At 46.8% G+C, this 20,795-nt stretch overlaps 1 protein-coding gene across 6 annotated transcripts; it reads left to right on the forward strand.

The window, feature by feature from the left end:
• The first annotated feature begins 121 nt into the window (after positions 1 to 121).
• On the forward strand, positions 122 to 11,844 carry ccdc40 (coiled-coil domain 40 molecular ruler complex subunit). 6 transcript variants are annotated; one of them, XM_031799864.1, is made up of 20 exons: positions 122 to 151; positions 632 to 668; positions 917 to 1,114; positions 1,381 to 1,495; positions 1,651 to 1,790; positions 1,910 to 1,993; positions 2,393 to 2,612; positions 3,167 to 3,324; positions 4,097 to 4,219; positions 4,388 to 4,509; positions 5,052 to 5,295; positions 5,619 to 5,801; positions 6,336 to 6,581; positions 6,831 to 7,044; positions 7,434 to 7,603; positions 7,934 to 8,025; positions 8,313 to 8,433; positions 8,746 to 8,934; positions 10,830 to 10,988; positions 11,260 to 11,844. In XM_031799864.1, the coding sequence occupies exons 3-20, from the start codon at positions 971 to 973 to the stop codon at positions 11,512 to 11,514; spliced, it is 2,979 nt and encodes a 992-aa protein (XP_031655724.1). In that variant the 5' UTR covers positions 122 to 151; positions 632 to 668; positions 917 to 970; the 3' UTR covers positions 11,515 to 11,844. The 6 variants fall into 6 exon arrangements, with proteins under 6 accessions (XP_031655724.1, XP_031655722.1, XP_031655725.1 ...); XM_031799862.1 differs by having other exon boundaries at positions 932 to 1,114; XM_031799865.1 differs by lacking the exon at positions 122 to 151 and adding an exon at positions 164 to 455.
• Positions 11,845 to 20,795: the final 8,951 nt, after the last annotated feature.

Below are 20,795 nucleotides of genomic sequence, written 5' to 3' on the forward strand. Positions count from 1 at the left end.
CATTTCTGATAATCCATGCACCTCAATTTGAACAGTCCACAAATGTCAATATTCATCAGGGGCGGCACTATCCAATGACTAGCCTCTACCCCTTATCCCTTCACGGAAGTTAATCGTTTCCTAGCAACGCCTGGCCGGCTGACAAACAGAGGTGAGTCTAGCTGTTTTTAGTTTGCAAATTCAATTTCGTATTACGAGCTGCAGGATTATTTGTTGTTGCTGAAGAGGTGATAAAGCAGCCTTAAGGTTTAGTAACTTGTGCATTTCGAGAACAGTTAAAACATTCTGGTATTTTACATTGTTCGGTAATCTAGCTAACGTTAGCGTTAATAGCGTATTAACGAATAAGCACGCTAACTTCAAGGCAAGTGTATAGCAGTATTCCACGGGAAACATTATGCGCGTAGTAGGCATAGCCATCATAGGTATCTGTCTTATTTCATTTTTAAGCAAAGGTACAGTATGAGGGCCTAATGAATGATTATCGTCAACTTCATAACGTTAGTGAATATTTAAATATGTGTGTCTCTGTCATGTTTTCCCAGGTGATGACAGGAGGCTTTGTCAGACAACTTTTAAATGTGCATTTTTGCTTCAATACATTATTTTCATTCTTTGACCTTTCTTTCAGTTCTGAAGAGATAACTCCTTAATAACTCAAGAAGCAGGTAAGGCTTTCAATAAATGGGCGTTAAAAGAGCAGGTGACATTATTTAGCAGACACTCTTATCCAGAGCGACGTACAGGAACAATTAGGGTTTAAGTGCCTTGCTCAAGGGCACATACACTGATTTTTTTCACCTAGTCGGCTTGGGGATTTAAACCAGCAACCTTTCGGTTACTGGCACCAAAGCTCTTAACCGCTAGGCTACCTGCCTACATGACTGCAATGAAATCCAATGTTGCTGTCACAAAGGCAACTTTCTTGTAGTGCTGACAGAGTCGACCATCTTGTTTCCCACCGAGTCCAATGGAGGGTGGAGGAAGTGAGGGAGGAGGAGAAGAGGAGAGGAGGGGAACCCCGCCACAGGAGGAGGGGAAGTACGATGAACAGCCAGGTGGTGCTGACGAGGCAGCAGAGGACTCTGGGGTTACTGTACTACCTGGGCAGGAGGTTTGTGAAAGATACTACTCTACAGTACAGGATACGTTTTTTTTCACACGTTTCTCAAGTTAGGATTTGTGACTCATGATATTGTGTCATCTGCATTTTATTTGTTGTCATTCAAAATCATGAACTTATTCCCAAAAGACGATTTAGACATGATTTAGGCAGTGGTCCAATGCACATAATTAAATATAACCCTTTATTATTTGTATTGTAACCTTATGGATCAAAAAGTGTCCTCCTGTCTGTCCTCCTGTCTGTCCTCCATGCAGGGTGGATCAGCAGAGCAGTCAGACAGAGAGCAGGCCGAGGCGGGGGCTGGTTACCCAGTGTCACAGTCAGGAAACAGTGGTACAGGCGCAGCCTTCAACCCCGCCAGCAACTCAGGTCCGCTGGGTTTCAATAAGAGGGAGGGATAGAACAATGGTGGACTTTTTTAACTGATTTCTATCACTTTTTGCAATTGACTCGAGCACTGTGACTTGCCAAGTGCGGTATCTGTTGAGGAGTGATCATGAAACGTTGTTTTTTTGGGGTGCCAGATAACGGAACGATGCCCTTGCCGCCTCACCCCTCGTTGCACCTCTCAGTCCCCCTCTCCGACAGCGATGCGGACGGGTTACGCAGGGCGGCGGATGAGGGCGATGAGGAAGATGAGCTCATCGTGCTGGACCCTGAACACGTAAAAGCAGTTTCCCCGCTTAACATCACTGCTAACGTGGTTTTAAATACCTTAAGGTTTAAGCCCCGTCGTGCTTATCAGATGAACGTCTTACTGTGCTTTCTCCCATCTGCCTGCAGCCGCTGATGAGAAGGTTCCAGACTGCACTGAGGAACCACCTCCACAAGCAACTGGAGAGACTCAACATGGAGTTGCGCGAGAAGGTGCAGTAGCTCTCTTCTTCTGAGGCAAAGACTCTTCATCCTTTACAATGGGCCACAATCAAATCAACATGGACATCCACTTTACAGTATGCATAGAGTACGATTCATGCCATTTATAGTCACTCTTTTCCCAGGAGAGGGCGCCATTGACTTGTTTTCTCTCAATCTCGAACAGTGACCCTGTGCTTTCGTTTTTCAAAACACAGAATAAACTAATCTGCAACTAGAAATGATCTATAAGCGGCAACAATTGATTTACAAGGATTAATCACTATTGTTATAACATTTTTTTTAAAGACATCCACAGGCCTTGCAGTACATTTCTAATGCATTTTCCCTGTGCAATTCTGACCCCAACCTATGCTCTCTTTCCCTCCCCTCCTCCACCCATCTCCCTAGATGGCCATAGAGAGGTCTGAGAGCGACCACCGAGAGGAGCTGGGCGTGGAGCTGTACGGCATACAGCAGGAGCTGGCCAGACTCCAGGCCTGTCTGGAGGGCCGTCACGAGACCAACGCGCAGGCGGCCGCCCAGCGCAGACAGGCCCAGGATCAGCTGGAGGGGGTCCGAAGCCAGTACCGCACCACAGCCAGCCAGGCCGGCAAGCAGAGGTCACACGGTGAGACCCATAAAGATACACAGTTAGTATGTCTTTTTTCATTCTGTGCTGAGACCACTCACTGACTTGATAGGGACAGACACTATACAAGGATTGTATGAATACTAAACAACTGCTCAAGAGACATTGACTCATCAACTGTCATAAAGCACACGTTTCTGTAAACGTAGGGTGTTGTCACTTTGCTACAGATGTAGGATCTTCATTTGATCACTTTTGTTGTCTGCGCAGATAAGCTATGTGATTTACATAAATTCACTGAAGACCCATACTAACAGTATTGCACTTTTCAGGTAACCTACTTTTGGCAAGCTAATAGCTTAACCACCGATCAAGCAACAGTATGAGCTTATTTTGCTGTGACAATATAGGTCAAATTAAGATCCTATATCTGTACTATGGCTTGGGACAGGAGTTTTTCTTGACCTAATCAAGGAAAAAAAATCAGGACCCTAGTCTAGTTATAATAGTCCATAACGATATAAAGGTTTTCCTGGTCAGGTGACAGTCAGGAAAAACTCCTGTCCCTAACTATGTCTCACCTCCTTCCTCAGTGTCCCAGCTGCAGAGTGAGGTAGAGAACCTGGCACTGCGTCTGTTCTACATGCAGGAGGTTAACGCCGACCTGCGCTCTGACATCACGGCCATGAAGAACGCCTCGCGCAAGGCCTACTCCGAGAAGACCCAGGCAGAGGAGCAGAAACACAAACAGGTCAGGACACACGCCTTCCTTCTTTTACAACTGATTCAAGACCAGCTGATTGGCATGTTAGTTCTAAATGTTAACCGTTCTGAGCCCAACCGCAAAACTGGTCCTGGACCAGATGCTAAGGGTCTAGAAATAGAATTAAAAATAATTCTTATTACTGTGGCTAAATCTTCTCTTGCAGTGTATTACAGGTGATTCCTTATATGACCCTCTCTCTCTCCCCCCCCCCCTCTCGCTCTCTCTCTCTACCCCCCCTCTCGCTCTCTACACCCCCCTCTCTCTCTACCCCCTCTCTCTCTACCACCCCTCTCTCGCTCTACCCCCCTCTCTCTCTACCCCCCCTCTCTCTCTACCCCCCCCCCTCTCTCTCTACCCCCCTCTCTCTCTACCCCCCCTCTCTCTCTACCCCCTCTCTCTCTCTACCCCCTCTCTCTCTACCCACCCTCTCTCTCTCTACCCCCTCTCTCTCTACCCCCTCTCTCTACTCACCCTCTCTCTCTCTACCCTCTCTCTCTCTCTACCCACCCTCTCCCTCTACCCTCTCTCCCTCTCTACCCACCCTCTCCCTCTACCCTCTCTCTCTCTCTACCCCCCCCTCTCTCTCTACCCCCTCTCTCTACCCACCCTCTCTCTCTCTACCCCCTCTCTCTCTACCCACCCTCTCTCTCTACCCCCTCTCTCTCTACCCCCCTCTCTCTACCCCCCCTCTCTCTCTATGCCCCCCCTCTCTCTACCCCCCTCTCACTCTCTACCACCACCCCCCCCCCCCTCTCAGGACTTGTATGTGGAGCGGTTGACCAAACACATGGAGCGGCTGACGGAGCAGATAGCTCTGTATAAAGTACAGACCATCGCCCAGTCTGAGGAGACCCAGGCAGCCAAGGAGGCCCTCTCTGAGGTACACTGCTGTCCACTCCCGGTTGGGTACAGGCTTTTGATCCAGCCAATCAGTATAACACAATAATAAATGTGTTACTGCTTAGGCTGAGACAAAAGCTGTACACACAGAAGGAATGGGGAATGGTGGTGAACGGTGTGCCTTTTGCCTGTGTGTCTCTCGATACAGGCCCAGATGGAGATGGACTCTTTGGGGATGGAGAGGAAGCAGCTGCTGCAGCAGTGGAACAGCAGCCTGGTGGGCATGAGGAGACGAGACGACGCCTACACCGCCATGCTGGAGGCTCTACGGTGAGGCCACGTAAACGCCTAGAGTCTACACACATCACAGGAGGCTGCTGAGGGGAGGACGGGCTCATAGTAATGGCTGGAATGGAGTGAATGGAATGTTCTCAAACACATGGGAACCGTCTGTTGATGTGTTGGTTACCATTCCATTTATACCGTTTCAGCCATTACTATGAGCCCGTCCTCCCCAATTAAGATACCACCAGCCGCCTGTGACGCGCACACACACACACACACACCTCACCACACAGTGTAGAACAGCAGCCTGGCGGGTATGACGAGACGAGGCCAACACCACGGTGGAAGAGAATACACACTGGATAGACTTAAAATGGCAACCATATTCCCTATATAATGCACTACTTTTGGCATATTGTACATTGGCCACTGTCCAATGTCTATTTACAATACAATTTGTATTTGCCGTGCATCAGTCCTGTTGGTCTGCTCTGGTCAAACGTTTCTCCTTGCGACTGGACATGCTGTACACCTGTGGGATGCCACCGTGCACACGTCTGTCAATCTCTCTCCCTGCCTCCATGCAGCGCGGCCACCCACCAGGTCCGCTCTCTAGACACCGAGATCGAGGGCTTCAAGAAGTCCATCACGCAGGAGGGGGAGCGCAATGAGCTGCTGACAGTACTACTGAACCGGAGCCAGCTGGACAGCGCCACCTCCAGGAAGCTGATCTCCCACAGCCACAGCCAGCAGGAGGCGCTGCAGGTCCAGTACAGCATCTACATGAGGACCCTGCAGGAGACCGAGCAGACGCTGCAACGCGTCAACACGGTGAGTGAATGGATTGGTTTTATTTGACACATTTGTAACACGTATAGGTTGCTTTAACCGAGGGTAAACACACAATGAAGTCAAAAGGTTTGCTTCTACTATTCTTTTCCCAAGTCCGCAGTTGATTCGTGTATCAATTGTCCTTTCCCTATGCAGGCTCCTCTGAATGCAATATCCGCTCATTGTGAAGTGACTGGAATGTATTGTCGTGGCTCGTGTAAGTGGACGATAGTACGATGAAACACTTCTAACCTCTGTCCCCCTCCCTCCCATCTCCCCATCTCTCTTCTCCCCCCCTCCCCTTTCTCCTCCCCTCTCTCCAGGAGTGTGGGGTGCGTCAGGTGGAGGTGTCCTCCCTGAGGAAGCAGACGGAGAAGGAGTGGGTGCGGCGCATCGAGCTGGAGGACCGCATCATGTCCAAGATGCAGGAGCATCTCACCCACGACAAGGCCACCAAGTACTCCCGACGCCTCACCGACAAGATGGCCGCCCACAAGAGGGAGAAGGTGAGTGGGGTCGGTCGCCGTATTTTTGGGGGGTTATCCTGAGTGGCGCAGCGGTCTAAGGCACCGCATCGACGGCGGTCTGAGGCACTGCATACAGACCCGGGTTCGATCCTGGGCTGTATCACAACCGGCCGTGACCGGGAGTCCCATAGGTCGGTGCACAATTGGCCCAGCATCGTCCAGGTTAGGGGAGTGTTTGGCCGGGGTAGGCCGTCATTGTAAATAAGAATTTGTTCTTACCTGACTTGCCTAGTAATTCATAATATTACAAAGACTATTTAGCGGTGTATTGTCAATCATATTGTGGAGATGTGTTAGGAATGGGAGACTTTGTAGAATTACAGTACAGAAGGAGTTACATCTGGTTGTTATTTAATATCTTGAGCTAGTTTTTCAATGACCTGTGTAGACAAAGAAAGGGTCCCATTGAAAACCAACCGCAATGCTACATATGAAACTTTGCTCGCGCAATGTATCACTGTGTTCACACCAATCTCTGTGTGTGCGTCTCTCTCTCTCTCCTCACCCTGCCAGGAGACCCAGCTGTCCCGGCTGGAGAACGAAAAGGCGGCGGTGACGCTGGAGAGCAGTGACCTCACCCTGCGCCTGGAGGGTCTGGCCCGCACCCTCGCCTCGCTGGAGACGGAGATGAGCCGCCGCAACGAACTGCTCGGGGCCAGCGAGGCCAGGATCACCAAGCGCGTCACCGTCATCGAGCGCAAGCAGGCCACCATCAACGTTTACAACAAGAAGATTGAGCAGCTCGTCGCCAGCACTGGGGTGAGAGTTAACTTACAATCTAGCACTGACCAGTAACCAACTGAACACTCTGGGTTTATTTCCCTTAGAATAAAGGACTATAGGTACTGAATCTAAAATAGGTGGCACCTACAGATCTAGAATGGTATTCTATTTCTATGGTAGCACCATCCTCTACAATAAGACCGGAGCCAGAATGGATTTGAAACGTTTCAGCTTTGGGGGAAAAAAATTCACATTTTCCTGACTTTCTATTTTGTACGTCAACAGCACGAGGACCTGGGCCCGTTGGAGATCCAGGCCAGTACTCTGACCAAGCAGCTGGAGGGGGTGGGAGGAGAGATCAAGGAGCAGCAGCAGCTCTGGCTGCGGCAGCAGGGGGAACTGGTGAGACTGACCCAGGAGAAACAGGCCCGGAGCGCCGCCCTGCTCACACTGCAGACCCAATTCACCATCCTACAGCAGAGGAAAGTCCGCACCGAGAGTACGGTAACACACAGGGGCGCGCACACCCACTGACCATGGAGAAATGGGCCCGGAGCACCGCCCTGCTCACACTACGGACACTAGTGTCATACACCTACCGGTACCCAGCCCACATGGGCTTACAAGACACTACAGAATAAAATAACGTTTGACAAATTATGAGCATAGAATAATCATGGCCAGTACAGCTACCATATAGCCCCACTACACAAACAGTACATGTATCCTTCTCCTCCAGGCATTGTGAACCCACTGAGCAATGTCAAACACTCCCGGTCTGAAACAAGATTCCAGACACTTCACCATTTTTGGGGTCTTTGTGACCCTACCCTAACAAAACACAGGCTAACCCATGGACTCCTCACCTCTCCGCTGCCTCCCGTCCAGGTGAGATACAACAGGAGCAGCGGGAGCAGGCCGAGCTGGAGAGACACATGAAGGAGCTGATGGCGGACATGTTGAAGCTCAACTCCCTGCTGAGTGAGAACAGGCATCTCCACCAGGGCCTGGAGCAGGGCAACGTCGTCATGGAGACTGACTTCCTGCACAGACTCAAGGTTGGTGGTCATGGTGGGGGCTATTTCTGGTGTTCATCAGTCCCTCAGCCAAATACACACACGTTCAAATATGTCCGTTTCAGTCCTGAACCACTGCATTCTATATTGCCCCACAAAAGCTAAATGCAGTAACTACGTTGTTTGTTTTTTTACTACAAGATCTGACTTACAAAGTATACAGATATACCTGGCCGTTACAACCGATCAGAGGCCTTTTTACCCAAATCAAAGGGCAGTATGCTAGACATACTGTAAATAGACGTATAGAAATGCCTCCGCACCATTGTACCTCATGTATAACCGTGTACTCCTGTGACGTCGTGTGTTTAGGAGGCGGAGAGAAACTCCATTGAGACGCAGATGAAGCTAGAGAGGATCCAGGAGGAGAAGGACAGGCTGTTCAACAGTCTGGTGGAGTCAGAGTGAGTCAAACAGTAGCAAAGTAGTCCGCCTAGAAACACGAGCCTCCGTCTATCTGTCTGTCTGTGTCCTGTCCTCATGCGAGTGTACGTGTGTATGTGTGTGTTTCACGTGCTTGTGTTATATGGGTGTGTGTTTTTGTTGAGTTCACCCGCGCTTCCACATCTGCGTCGCTTGCTGCTTGGGGTTTTAGGCCGGGTTTCTGCGGCGCACTTTGCAGACATCATGTAAAAAAGGGCTTTAGAAAATGTATTTGTTGATGTTTATTTGCGTGCATATGTGTTTTCAGGCGTCAGATCATGCTGTGGGAGAAGAAGACCCAGCTGGTGAGAGAGACCAGGTCGGCTGTGGACTCTGAGGTGGGCCAGGGAGACATCCGCACCATGAGGGCTGAGATCCACCGGATGGAGGTAACATCACACACACTGGAGAAACCAAGAGCAACTCTCACATCACACAATCTTTCACTTAGTCCCTCCTACTGTAGATCGATACACTGTATCTCCATATAGAAAACGACAACATGGTGTTGCTGCCTTGTACGAAATGTACTATACAAATCATGTTTGATTTGATTCCTTAGCGCGCTAAATGTGGAATAGGTAGGACACCTCACATACTCATGCACCTGTTTCACCCCCTCCAATGCTTTCACTGGGTAATGAATCAATGCTGTGTGCTGGGAGTAAGAATCAAGTATCAATGTGGGTGTGTCCCTACAGGTGCGATACGGTCAGCTGATGAAGCAGCAGGAGCGCCTATTGAGGGAGATGGAGGGAGTGGTGGCTCGCAGGGAGACTATCGTGATGCGCAGTGAAGCCCAGGCACGCACCGACCGCAAGCAGCCCACTCACACCGACTTCCACGGCATCCTGCAGGGCCTGCGTCGGAAGATACTGGACACACAGAAGGTGGGGGTGTGGGTCGGTGGGTCAGTTGGTGTGGTGGTGGCTGTGCGTTCCTGTGTGTATGTACAGTACGTACAGTACCAGTCAAAAGTTTGGACACCTACTCATTCATGATTTTTCTTTATTTTTACTATTTTTTACATTGTATAATAATAGTGAAGACATCAAAACTATGAAATAACACATATGGAATCATGTAGTAACCAAACAAGTGTTAAACAAATGGAAATATATTCTATATTTGAGATTCTTAAAAGTAGCCACCTTTTTCCTTGATTAAAGCTTTGCACACGCTTGGCATTCTCTCAACCAGCTTCATGGGGTAGTCACCTGGAATGCATTTCAATTAACAGATGTGCCTTGTTAAAAGTTCATTTGTGGAATTTCTATCCTTCTTAATGCGTTTGAGCCAATCAGTTGTGTTCTGACAAGGTAGGGGTGGAATACAGAATAAAGTCCTATTTAGTAAAAGACCAAGTCCATATTATGGCAAGAACAGCTCAAATAAGCAAAGAGAAACGACAGTCCATCGTTACTTTAAGACATGAAGGTCAGTCAATCCAGAAAAGTTTATTCAAGTGCAGTCGTAAAAACCATCAAGCGCTATGATGAAACTGGCTCTCATGAGGACCGCCACAGGAATGGAAGACCCAGAGTTACCTCTGCTGCAGAGGATAAGTTTATTAGAGTTACCAGCCTCAGAAATTGCAGCCCAAATAAATGCTTCACAGAGTTCAAGTAACAGACACATCTCAACACCAGCTGTTCAGAGGAGACCTGTGAATCAGGCCTTCATGGTCGAATTGCTGCAAAGAAACCACTACTAAACGACACCAATAATAAGAAGAGTCTTGCTTGGGCCAAGAAACACAAGCAATGGACATTAGGCCAGTGGAAATCTGGCTGATCAGTCCAAATTTGAGATTTCGGGTTCCAACCGCTGTGTCTTTGTGAGACGCGGAGTAAGTGAACGGATGATCTCTGCATGTGTTGTTCCCACCGTGAAGCATGGAGGAGGAGGTGTGATGGTGTGGGGGTGCTTTGCTGGTGACACTGTCAGTGATATATTTAGACTTCATGGCACACTTAACCAGCATGGCTACCACAGTATTCTGCAGAAATATAGCATCCCATCTGGTTTGTGCTTAGTGGGACTATCATTTGTTTTTCAACAGGACAATGACCCAACACACCTTCAGGTTGTGTAAAGGCTATTTGACCAAGAAGGAGAGTGATGGAGTGCTGCATCAGATTACCTGGCCTCTACAATCACCCAACCTCAACCCAATTGAGATGGTTTGGGATGAGTTGGACTGCAGAGTGAAGGAAAAGCAGCTCAGCATATATGGGAACTCCTTCAAGACTGTTGGAAAAGCATTCCAGGTGAAGCTGGTTGTGAGAATGCCAAGAGTGTGCAAAGCTGTCATCAAGGCAAAGGGTGGCTACTTTGAAGAATCTCAAATATATTTTGATTTGTTTAACACTTTTTTGGTTACTCCATGATTCCATATGTGCTACTGTGCAGCCTACAATAGATACTGTAGTAAACGTGGAAAAGGGCCTAATTCCTTACATAAGGGAGAGCAGGCCATGTCTGTACTACAGAATGCGGGGCACGTGGGAGACCGGGGTTCAAATCCCCGTTGGGGAGAAAGGAGTAGGCTGTCCTTGTAAATAAAATGTATTCTTAACTGATTCCATATGTGTTATTTCATAGTTGTGACGTCGTCACTATTATTTATTCTACAATGTAGAAAATAGTAAAAATACAGAAAAACCCTTGAATGAGTGGGTGTGTCCAAACTTTTGACTGGTACTGTATATGCTTCATATGTGTGTCTATGCTGTGTGTGTGTGTGTGTGTGTGTGTGTGTGTGTGTGTCTCCCCACCCTAACAGCAAGCGGAGGAGTGTGACGGGGTCCTCAGGGAGCTGCAGCAGGGCCAGGCCAGTCTGAGCTGCAGTCTGCGGGACAAACAGCTGCAGCTGGGAGAGCTCCAGAGTGCCAGAACTGTCCTCACCTCAGACTTCCAATGTCTGCAGGACACCAAGGAGAGGGTACGCGATGTAGACACATTCACCCATTCACTCTCAACATTATTCCTGCCCAATGTATTGTTACCCATAGTTGAGAAGTGGTTTGCGCTGTGCATAGCTATTTGAATATCTCTTTTCATCTCATGTCTTTTTTAATCCCTTTATCCATCCTTCTTTTCCTCTCTTGGTCTGGTTCTCTCTCTCTCTCACACCCAATCTCTCTCTCTATCCTCCCTTTCTCCCTCTCTCTCTCTCTCTCTCTCTCTCTCTCTCTCTCTCTCTCTTTCTCTAGAACCTGGCCCGTCTGGTCTCCCTCCAGGGCCATGCCAAGCAGCTCCAAGCGGTGTGTGAGGGTCGCTACAGCGCCCTGTCCACCAGCGAAGCCTTGGAGCCTGCGTTGCAGAGGCAGGAGGAGCGTCTGCACGCTGTGACCACCATCCTGCACCGTGTCCAGCAGGAGTTCCCCCAGCACCAGGGGGTGCTACGACGCCTCTCCCTAGCCCTGGCCGCACGCCTGCAGACTCCGATTGGTCAGGAGACCCACTGACTATTACATGACTGAAAACCCCCATCATAGGACGGACCAGACGGAGTAGATTGGAGATAGAGATCCATCATAGTTGTCGGGTATTACTGCCCTATGGTGTTCCATGTTACTCTGGCTGTTAGGATTAGGGAGCTGGACTTGGGGTGGAAGCTCTCCTCCTGGCCATGTTTGGGCAATTTTGGTTTTCAGAATATTTCAGTTTATTTAGTTTCACTTGATAGAATGAAGAGTTGATTTAATATACAGTATACACGGATATCCTACCAGCGTGTGAAAATAATATTGTCCATGGATAAACTGAAGATGCACATAAATAAACAATAAAAGCAACATTTGGAATTCTTTCTTTAGTTAATATCCACAAACTGGCTAAATCTTAAGTGTGGAATCACTAAAGCCAGCCTGTCAATGATCATATGTCATAATAACAGAGAAACATCATACAATGCCATTAAGTGTCACTTAACATAAATGAAAGGTTCTGTCCATCAATGTCAAATATCAGATAATACTGGATAATAATCAGTCAATTGGCTGGTTCCCCCACCCAATAAGCAGTCGCTGACATCATAGTCAGGAAGTGGTCCCAGATGGTCCCCTCTCTCCAGGGTTTTCTTTGGGAATTAACACCAGGCCCCTTTGGAGTTGATTCTCTATTCACCTCTGGATATCTAATCCATTTATATAAACAGATTACCACCCCTAATCTCATGCGTTCCTGAAGTCCCTTTTGTCACGGTTTGGGGCTCCTTCAAGGGAAGGGAACTCCCGAACTGTCCCTAAATCAGTGATGATCTGGAACCAGGCCAGTCACCAATTACATTCCCCCTCTTTTCAACAGCTTTTGTTATTCTATATGTTTCACTGACGGCTCCAAAAAGTAGTTTGTCTACTTACTGTCATAGAAACCTTTGTTATAGGAATCTTTATTGTCAGCGATGGCTGTTATTTAGAGGCTTGGCCTCAATCTCACAGATAGCTTTGCCAATGGCTTTGTTTGCCTGTTACATGACCGGTTAGGTGCTATTATAATACACACCGTGAATGTAATTGGAAGGGTGAGAAGGCCTGGCCAGGTTACATATCAGTGAGGCCACATTCCTTCAGTTGGTACAGATCAACATCAGCTGGTGGACCACCCACTAACCTGTTATGTTTCGTCCTAGGATGCGTCTCAATGGTCTATAAAGGCTTCCTTTCCTCGCATCCTCTCGCTCATCTGCTCTGATCTAAGGATACATGATAGGTGAAAGCATATAGTGGATGCCTACTAGGAATTTGCTTTCAAATCAGAAAATGACAAGGTTTACAGCACAAGCACAGGACATGTATTATTTTGATTGAATTCCTTTCAGTGACACTTTTACTTAAAGCATCCAGGTATAATTATGTATAACTTGTTATAATTATGTATAACCCTTTTTAATGTAATTCAACCAGGCTTATAATGTGTTTGTGTGTGACCTGTATTCGAAGGCCTATAGCTGCACTTGCAATGTGGTCTTACAGGTATTGTCAACAAGTACTTGGAGAGGTGTACATTAAGGCATCCCAATTCTGATATTTTTTTCCTCTAGTTGGTCTTTTGACCAATCCCATGAGATCTTTTCACACCAGATCTTTTTCAGAGCTGATCTGATTGGTCAAAAGACCAATTAGGAGGAAAAAATATTTGAATTTGGCTGCCTGTGTAAATGCAGCCTTCGGACACATACCGAATTGACATATTTTTTAAATAGGTAGTTGGTATGTTCTGCAATGCAACTGTGACACCAAATGACTGTATACATGTCTAGTCAGTCTCATATATGGGCATCTGTCGGTGTTGATTGAGAAATCAGTCACAGTGAGGTGGATTCATATGGTTTGTCATAACTTAAACTTGTGAAAACTGCATGTTGTTGATGGTTTCATTGGTTGTTACAAAAACATCCTCGTTCCATTGGTCTTTGGACTACTACACCCATCTATTGCACACAAAGTGTCTAGGTTACTTTTCCTAAAAACCTTTCATGTCACAGGCTATAATTGACAGCAGCTCCAAGTAAAAAGCCTACATAGGCCGTAAGGAAGTAACACAATGGAATGAATGTGGTTTTGGAGGTGCAACCACTGATGTGTCATCTCAATGACTGTTTATTTTCCAGTTCAGTTCTGGCGTCATTGCACATGTCATATTTAAATAGCAACCAGGATTGCACATTATTCAAATATATTTGGTATGTGGCATCACATGAGCTAAATATTGATACACTATACAGTACCAGTCAAAGTTTGGACACTATTCATTCAAGGGGTTTTCTGTATTTTTACTATATTCTACATTGTAGAATAATAGTGAAGACATCAAAACTATGAAATAACACATACAGTGGGGAGAATAAGTATTTGATACACTGCAGATTTTGCAGGTTTTCCTACTTACAAAGCATGTAGAGGTCTGTCATTTTTATCATAGGTACACTTCAACTGTGAGAGACGGAATCTAAAACAAAAATCCAGAAAATCACATTGTATGATTTTTAAGTAATTAATTTGCATTTTATTTCATGACATAAGTATTTGATCACCTAGTGTGTGGATCACCTGTCCACACACTCAATCAAACAGACTCCAACCTCTCCACAATGGCCAAGACCAGAGAGGGTGTAAGGACATCAGGGATAAAATTGTAGACTTACACATGGCTGGGATGGGATACAGGACAATAAGCAAGCAGCTTGGTGAGAAGGCAACAACTGTTGGCGCAATTATTAGAAAATGGAAGAAGTTCAAGATGACGGTCAATCACCCTCGGTCTGGGGCTCCATGCAAGAACTCACCTCGTGGGGCATCAATGATCATGAGGAAGGTGAGGGATCAGCCCAGAACTACACGGCAGGACCTGGCCAATGACCTGAAGAGAGCTGGGACCACAGTCTCAAAGAAAACCATTAGTAACACACTACGCCGTCATGGATTAAAATCCTGCAGCGCACACAAGGTCCCCCTGCTCAAGCCAGCGCATGTCCAGGCCCATCTGAAGTTTGCCAATGACCATCTGGATGATCCAGAGGAGGAATGGGAGAAGGTCATGTGGTCTGATGAGACAAAAATAGAGCTTTTTGGTCTGAACTCGGAGGAAGAAGAAGGATGAGTACAACCCCAAGAAAACCATCCCAACCGTGAAGCATGGAGGTGGAAACATCATTCTTTGGGGATGCTTTTCTGCAAAGGGGACTGGACGACTGCACCGTATTGAGGGGAGGATGGATGGGGCCATGTATCGCGAGATCTTGGCCAACAACCTCATTCCCTCAGTTAGAGCATTGAAGATGGGTCGTGGCTGGGTCTTCCAGCATGACAACGACCCGAAACACACAGCCAGAGCAACTAAGGAGTGGCTCCGTAAGAAGCATCTCAAAGTCCTGGAGTGGGCTAGCCAGTCTCCAGACCTGAAACCAATAGAAAATCTTTGGAGGGAGCTGAAAGTCCGTATTGCCCAGCGACAGACCCGAAACCTAGAGGATCTGGAGAAGGTCTGTATGGAGGAGTGGGCCAAAATCCCTGCTGCAGTGTGTGCAAACCTGGTCAAGAACTACAGGAAACGTATGATCTCTGTAATAGCAAACAAAGGTTTCTGTACCAAATATTAAGTTCTGCTTTTCTGATGTATCAAATACTTATGTCATGCAATAAAATGCAAATTAATTACTTAAAAATCATACAATGTGATTTTCTGGATATTTGTTTTAGATTCCGTCTCTCACAGTTGAAGTGTACCTATGATAAAAAATTACAGACCTCTACATGCTTTGTAAGTAGGAAACACTGCCAATTTTGCAGGTTATCAAATACTTGTTCTCCCCACTGTATGGGAATCATGTAGTAACCAAAAAAGTGTTAAACAAATAAAAAATATATTTGAGATTCTTCAAAGTAGCCACCCTTTGCCTTGAAGACAGCTTTGCACACGCATTCTCTCAACCAGCTTCACCTGGAATGCTTTTCCAACAGTCTTGAAAGAGTTCCCACATATGCTGAGCACTTGTTGGCTACTTTTACTTCACTCTGCAGTCCAACACATCCCAAACCATCTCAATTGGGTTGAGGTTGTATGATTATGAAGGCCAGGTCATCTGATGCAGCACTTTGTCACTCTCCTGCTTGGTCAAACAGCCCTTACATAGCCTGGAGGTGAGTTGCGTCATTATCAGGTTGAAAAACAAATGATAGTCCCACTAAGCGCAAACCAGATGGGATGGTATATCGCTGCAGAATACTGTGATAGCCACGCTGGTTAAGTATGCCTTGAATTCTAAATAAATAAGACAGTGTCACCAGCAAAGCACCCCCACACCATCATACCTCCTCCTCTATCCTTCACAGTGGGAACCACACATGCGGAGATCATGCGTTCACCTGCTCTGCGTCTCACAAAGACAGCGGTTGGAACCAAAAATCTCACATTTGGACTCATCAGACCAAAGTACAGATTTCCACCGGTCTAATGTCCATTGCTTGTTTTTCTTGGCCCAAGCAAGTCTCTTCTTATTATTGGTGTCCTTTAGTAAGGGTTTATTTGCAGCAATTCAACCATGAAGGCTTGTTTAGATGGTGCCGGAGAAGATGGCTGCCGTTTTATTGGCTCTTAACCGACCATGCTAATTTGTTTGTTTTACCGCGTTGTTTGCAACTTATTTTGTACATAATGTTGCTGCTACCGTCTCTTATGATTACTCACCTTGAACTGGACAAAGAATTTATCTGTAATGAGTCGGAAAAGAGGGATTTACTCCAGACACCCGAACAAGCCCTCCTTCCTGTCACTTGTTGGAGATAGCGACGGAACAGATTTTGAGGAAGAAGATCCATGTGCCTTGTGAGGATCCGCCGACAAGTGGCTAATCTGCCGTTGCCATCTGTACTATTGGCCAATGTACAATCGCTGGGTAATAAATTGGACGAACTAAAAGCAACTATATCCTACCAACGGGACATTAAAAACTGTAATATCTTATGTTTCACAGAGTCGTGGCTGAACGACGACATGATAACATACAGCTGGCGGGTTATACACTGTATCGGCAGAATAGAACAGCAGCCTCTGGTAAGACAAGGGGTGGCGGTCTATGTATATTTGTAAACAACAGCTGGTGCACGATATCTAAGTAAGTCTCGAGGTTTTGCTCGCCTGAGGTAGTGTGGTCGACAGCTTATCATGAGATACTCTATCTACCTCTGTATTTTTCGTAGCTTTCTTACATACCTTCACAGACCGATGCTGGCACTAAGACCGCACTCAATGAGCTGTATCCTGCCATAAGCAAACAGGAAAACCCTCGTCCAGAGGCAGCGTTCCTAGTGGCCCGGAATTTTAATGAAGGGAAACTTAAATCCGTTTTACCTCATTTCCATTAGCATGTTAAATATGCACCCAGAGGGAAAAATCTCTAGACCACCTTTACTCACACACAGAGACGCATAAAAGCTCTCCCACGCCTTCCATTTGGCAAATCTGACAAATTCTATCCTCCTGATTACTGCTTACAAGCTCAAATTTAAGTAGTAAACACCAGTGACTCAGTAACTAAAATAAGTGGTCAGTTGAAGCAGATGCTAAACTACAGGACTGTTTTGATAGCACAGACTGGAATATGTTCTGGGATTATTCCGATGGAATTGAGGAGTACACCACATCAGTCACTGGCGTCATCAATAAGTGCATCGATAACATTGTCCCCACAGTGACTGTACGTACATACCCCAACCAGAAGCCATGGATTACAGGAAACATCCACACTGAGGTAAAGGGTAGAGCTGGATGGATGCGGTACTCTAACCCGGAAGCTTATAAGAAATCCCGCTATGCCCTCTGACGAACCATCAAACAAGCAAGGTGTCAATACAGGACTAAGATCGAATCGTACTACACCGGCTCCGATGCTCGTCGGATGTGGCAGGGCTTGCAAACTATTACAAACTATAAAGGGAAGCACAGCCGAGAGCTGCCCAGGGACACGAGCCTACCAGACAAATTAAATTACTTATATGATTGCTTTGAGGCTAGTAACACTGAAACATGCATGAGAGCATCAGCTGTTCCGGACGACTGTGTGATCACGCTCTCCACAGCCAAGTGTAAGACCTTTAAACAGGTCAACATTCACAAGGCCGCAGGGCCAGATGGATTACCAGGATGTGTACTCTGAGCATGCGCTGACCAACTGGCAAGTGTCTTCACTGACATTCTCAACCTCTCCCTGTCTGAGTTTGTAATACCAACATGTTTCAAGCAGACCACCATAGTCCCTGTGCCCAAGATCACTAAGGTAACCTGCCTAAATGACAACCGAACCGTAGCACTCACGTCTGTAGCCACAAAGTGCTTTGAAAGGCTGGTCATGGCTCACATCAACACCATTATCCCAGAAAAACTAGACCCACTCCAATTTGCATACAGCCCCAACAGATCCACAGATGATGCAATCTATATTGCACTCCACACTGCCCTTTCCCACCTGGACAAAAGGAACACCTATATCAGAATGCTGTTCATTGACTACAGCTCAGCGTTCAACACCATAGTACCCTCGAAGCTCATCACTAAGCTAAGAACCCTGGGACTAAACACCTCCCTCTGCAACTGGAACCTGGACTTACCCCCAGGTGGTAAGGGTAGGTAACAACACATGCACCACACTGATCTTCAACACGGGGGGCCCCTCAGGGGTGCCTACTTAGTCCCCTCCTGTACTCCCTGTTAACTCATGATTTCAAGGCCAGGCCCGACTCCAACACCATCATTAAGTTTGCTGATGACACAACAGTGGTAGGCCTGATCATCAACAACGACGAGACAGCATATAGGGAGGAGGTCAGAGACCCGGCCATGTGGTGCCAGGACAACAACCTCTCCCTCAACGTGATCAAAACAAAGGAGATGATTGAGGACTACAGGAAAAAGAGGACCAAGCACGCCCCCATTCTCATTGACAGGGCTGTAGTGGAGCAGGTTGAGAGCTTCAAGTTCCTTGGTGTCCACATCACCAACAAACTGGTCCAAGCACACCAAGACAGTTGTGAAGAGGGCACGACAAAACCTATTCCCCCTCAAGGAGACTGAAAAGATTTGGCATGGGTCCTCAGATCCTCAAAAGGTTCTACACCTGCACCATCGAGAGCAACCTGGTTGCGTCACTGCCTGCTCGGCCTCCATCCGCAAGGCACGACAGAGGGTAGTGCGTACGGCCCAGTACATCACTCGGGCCAAGCTTCCTGCCATCCAGGACCTCTGTACCAGGTGGAGCCAGAGGAAGAAGGCCCTAAAAATTGTCAAAGACGCCAGCCACCCTAGTCATAGACTGTTCTCTCTGCTACCGCACGGACAGCAGTACCGGAGCATTTAGGTCCAAGAGGCTTCTAAAGAACTTCTACCCCCAAGCCATAAGACTCCTGAACATCTAATCAAATGGCTACCCAGACTATTTGCATTGCACCCTTTCCTGTGGCGGTCCCCATGAGAGCCAGTTTCATCATAGCGGTTGATGGTTTTTGCGACTGCACTTAAAAAAACTCTAGAAATGTTTTAGAAATGTTCCGTATTGACTGACCTTCCTATCTTAAAGTAATTATGGACTGTCATTTCTCCTTGCTTCTTTGAGCTGTTCTTGCCATAATATGGAGTTGGTCTTTTACCAAATAGGGCTATCTTCTGTATGCCACCCCTACCTTGTCACAACACAGCTGATTGGCTCAAACGCATTAAGAAGGAAAGATATTGCCCAAATGAACTTTTAACAAGGCACACCTGTTAATTGATATGCATTCCTGGTGACTACGTCATGAAGCTGGTTGAGAGAATGCCAAGCGTGTGCAAAGCTGTCATCAAGGCAAAGGGTGTCTACTATGAAGAATCTCAAATATTAAATATATTTTCATTTGTTTAACACTTTTTTGGTTACTCCATGATTCCATATGTGTTATTTAATAGTTTTGATGTCTTCACTATTTTTCTACAATGTAGAAGGGATAAAGAAAAACCCTTGAATGATTAGGTGCGTCCAAACTTTTGATGTGTACTGTATATACAAAAGTATGTGGACACCCCATTCAAATTAGTGGATTTCGCTATTTCCGCCAAACCTGTTGCTGACAGGTGTATAAAATCGAGCGCAGTCATGCCATCTCTATAGACAGACATTGGCAGTAGAATGGCCTCACTGAAGACTTCAGTGACTTTCAACGTGGCACCATCATAGGATGCCACCTTTTCAACAAATCAGTTTGTAAAATTCCTGCCCTGCTAGAGCTGCCCCGGTCAACTGGAAGTGCTGTAATTGTGAAGTGTGAAGTGGAAGTGGAAACATCTAGAAGAAACAACGCCTCAGCAGCGAAGGGGTAGGCCCCACAAGCTCACATGAAGCTCCAAACAAACAGTTCTTGCAACACTCACTACCAACTTCAGAACTGCCCCAAGGAAATAATTTCAGCACAAGAACTGTTTGTTTGGAGCTTCATGAAATGGGTTCCCATGGCCTAGCAGCCGCACACAAGCCTAAGATCACCATGCGCAATGCCAAGCATCGGCTGGAGTGGTGTAAAGCTCGCCACCATTGGACTCCAGAGCAGTGAAAGAGTGTTCCCTGGAGTGATGAATCACTCTTTACCATCTGGCAGTCCGAAGGACTAATCTGGGTTTGGCGGATGCCAGGAGAACGCTACATGCCCAAATACATAGTGCCAACTGTAAAGTTTGGTGGAGGAGGAATAACGGTCTGGGGCTATTGTTCATAGTTCGGACTTGGCCCCTTAGTGAAGGAAATGTTAACACTACAGCATACAATAACAGTCTAGACGATTCTGTGCTTCCAACTTTGTGGCAAGAGTTTGGGGAAGGTCCTTTCCTGTTCCAGTATGACAGTAACCCTGTGCATAAAGCGAGGTCCATACAGACATGGTTTGTTGATATCGGTGTGGAAGAACTTGACTGGCCTGCACAGAGCCCTGACCTTAACTCCATCGAACACCTTTGGGATGAATTGCAAAGCTGACCACGAGCCAGGCCAAATCGCCCAACATCACTAAAGCTCTCGTGGCTGAATGGAAGCAAGTCCCTGCAGCAATGTTCCAACATCTAGTGGAAAGCCTTCCCAGAAGAGTGGAGGCTGTTATAGCAGCAAAGGGGGGGACCAACTCCATATTAATGCCCATGATTATGGAATGAGATGTTCAACGAGCAGGTGTCCACATACCTTTGGTCATGTATTGTAAGTCCAACCACAGCCTTTTAACCCAATTAC

Source organism: Oncorhynchus kisutch, linkage group LG20, assembly GCF_002021735.2.
Source record: "Oncorhynchus kisutch isolate 150728-3 linkage group LG20, Okis_V2, whole genome shotgun sequence".
NCBI classification, from domain to species: Eukaryota; Metazoa; Chordata; class Actinopteri; order Salmoniformes; family Salmonidae; genus Oncorhynchus; species Oncorhynchus kisutch.

Bases quoted from the DNA above. Each gene is read 5' to 3' on its own strand.
- ccdc40 (XM_031799864.1), top strand. From the start codon at position 971: ATGGAGGGTGGAGGAAGTGAGGGAGGAGGAGAAGAGGAGAGGAGGGGA. The intron at 4,220-4,387 runs GTACACTGCTGT...CTCTCGATACAG, and splicing joins CCAAGGAGGCCCTCTCTGAG to GCCCAGATGGAGATGGACTC. The intron at 5,296-5,618 runs GTGAGTGAATGG...CCCTCTCTCCAG, and splicing joins CGCTGCAACGCGTCAACACG to GAGTGTGGGGTGCGTCAGGT.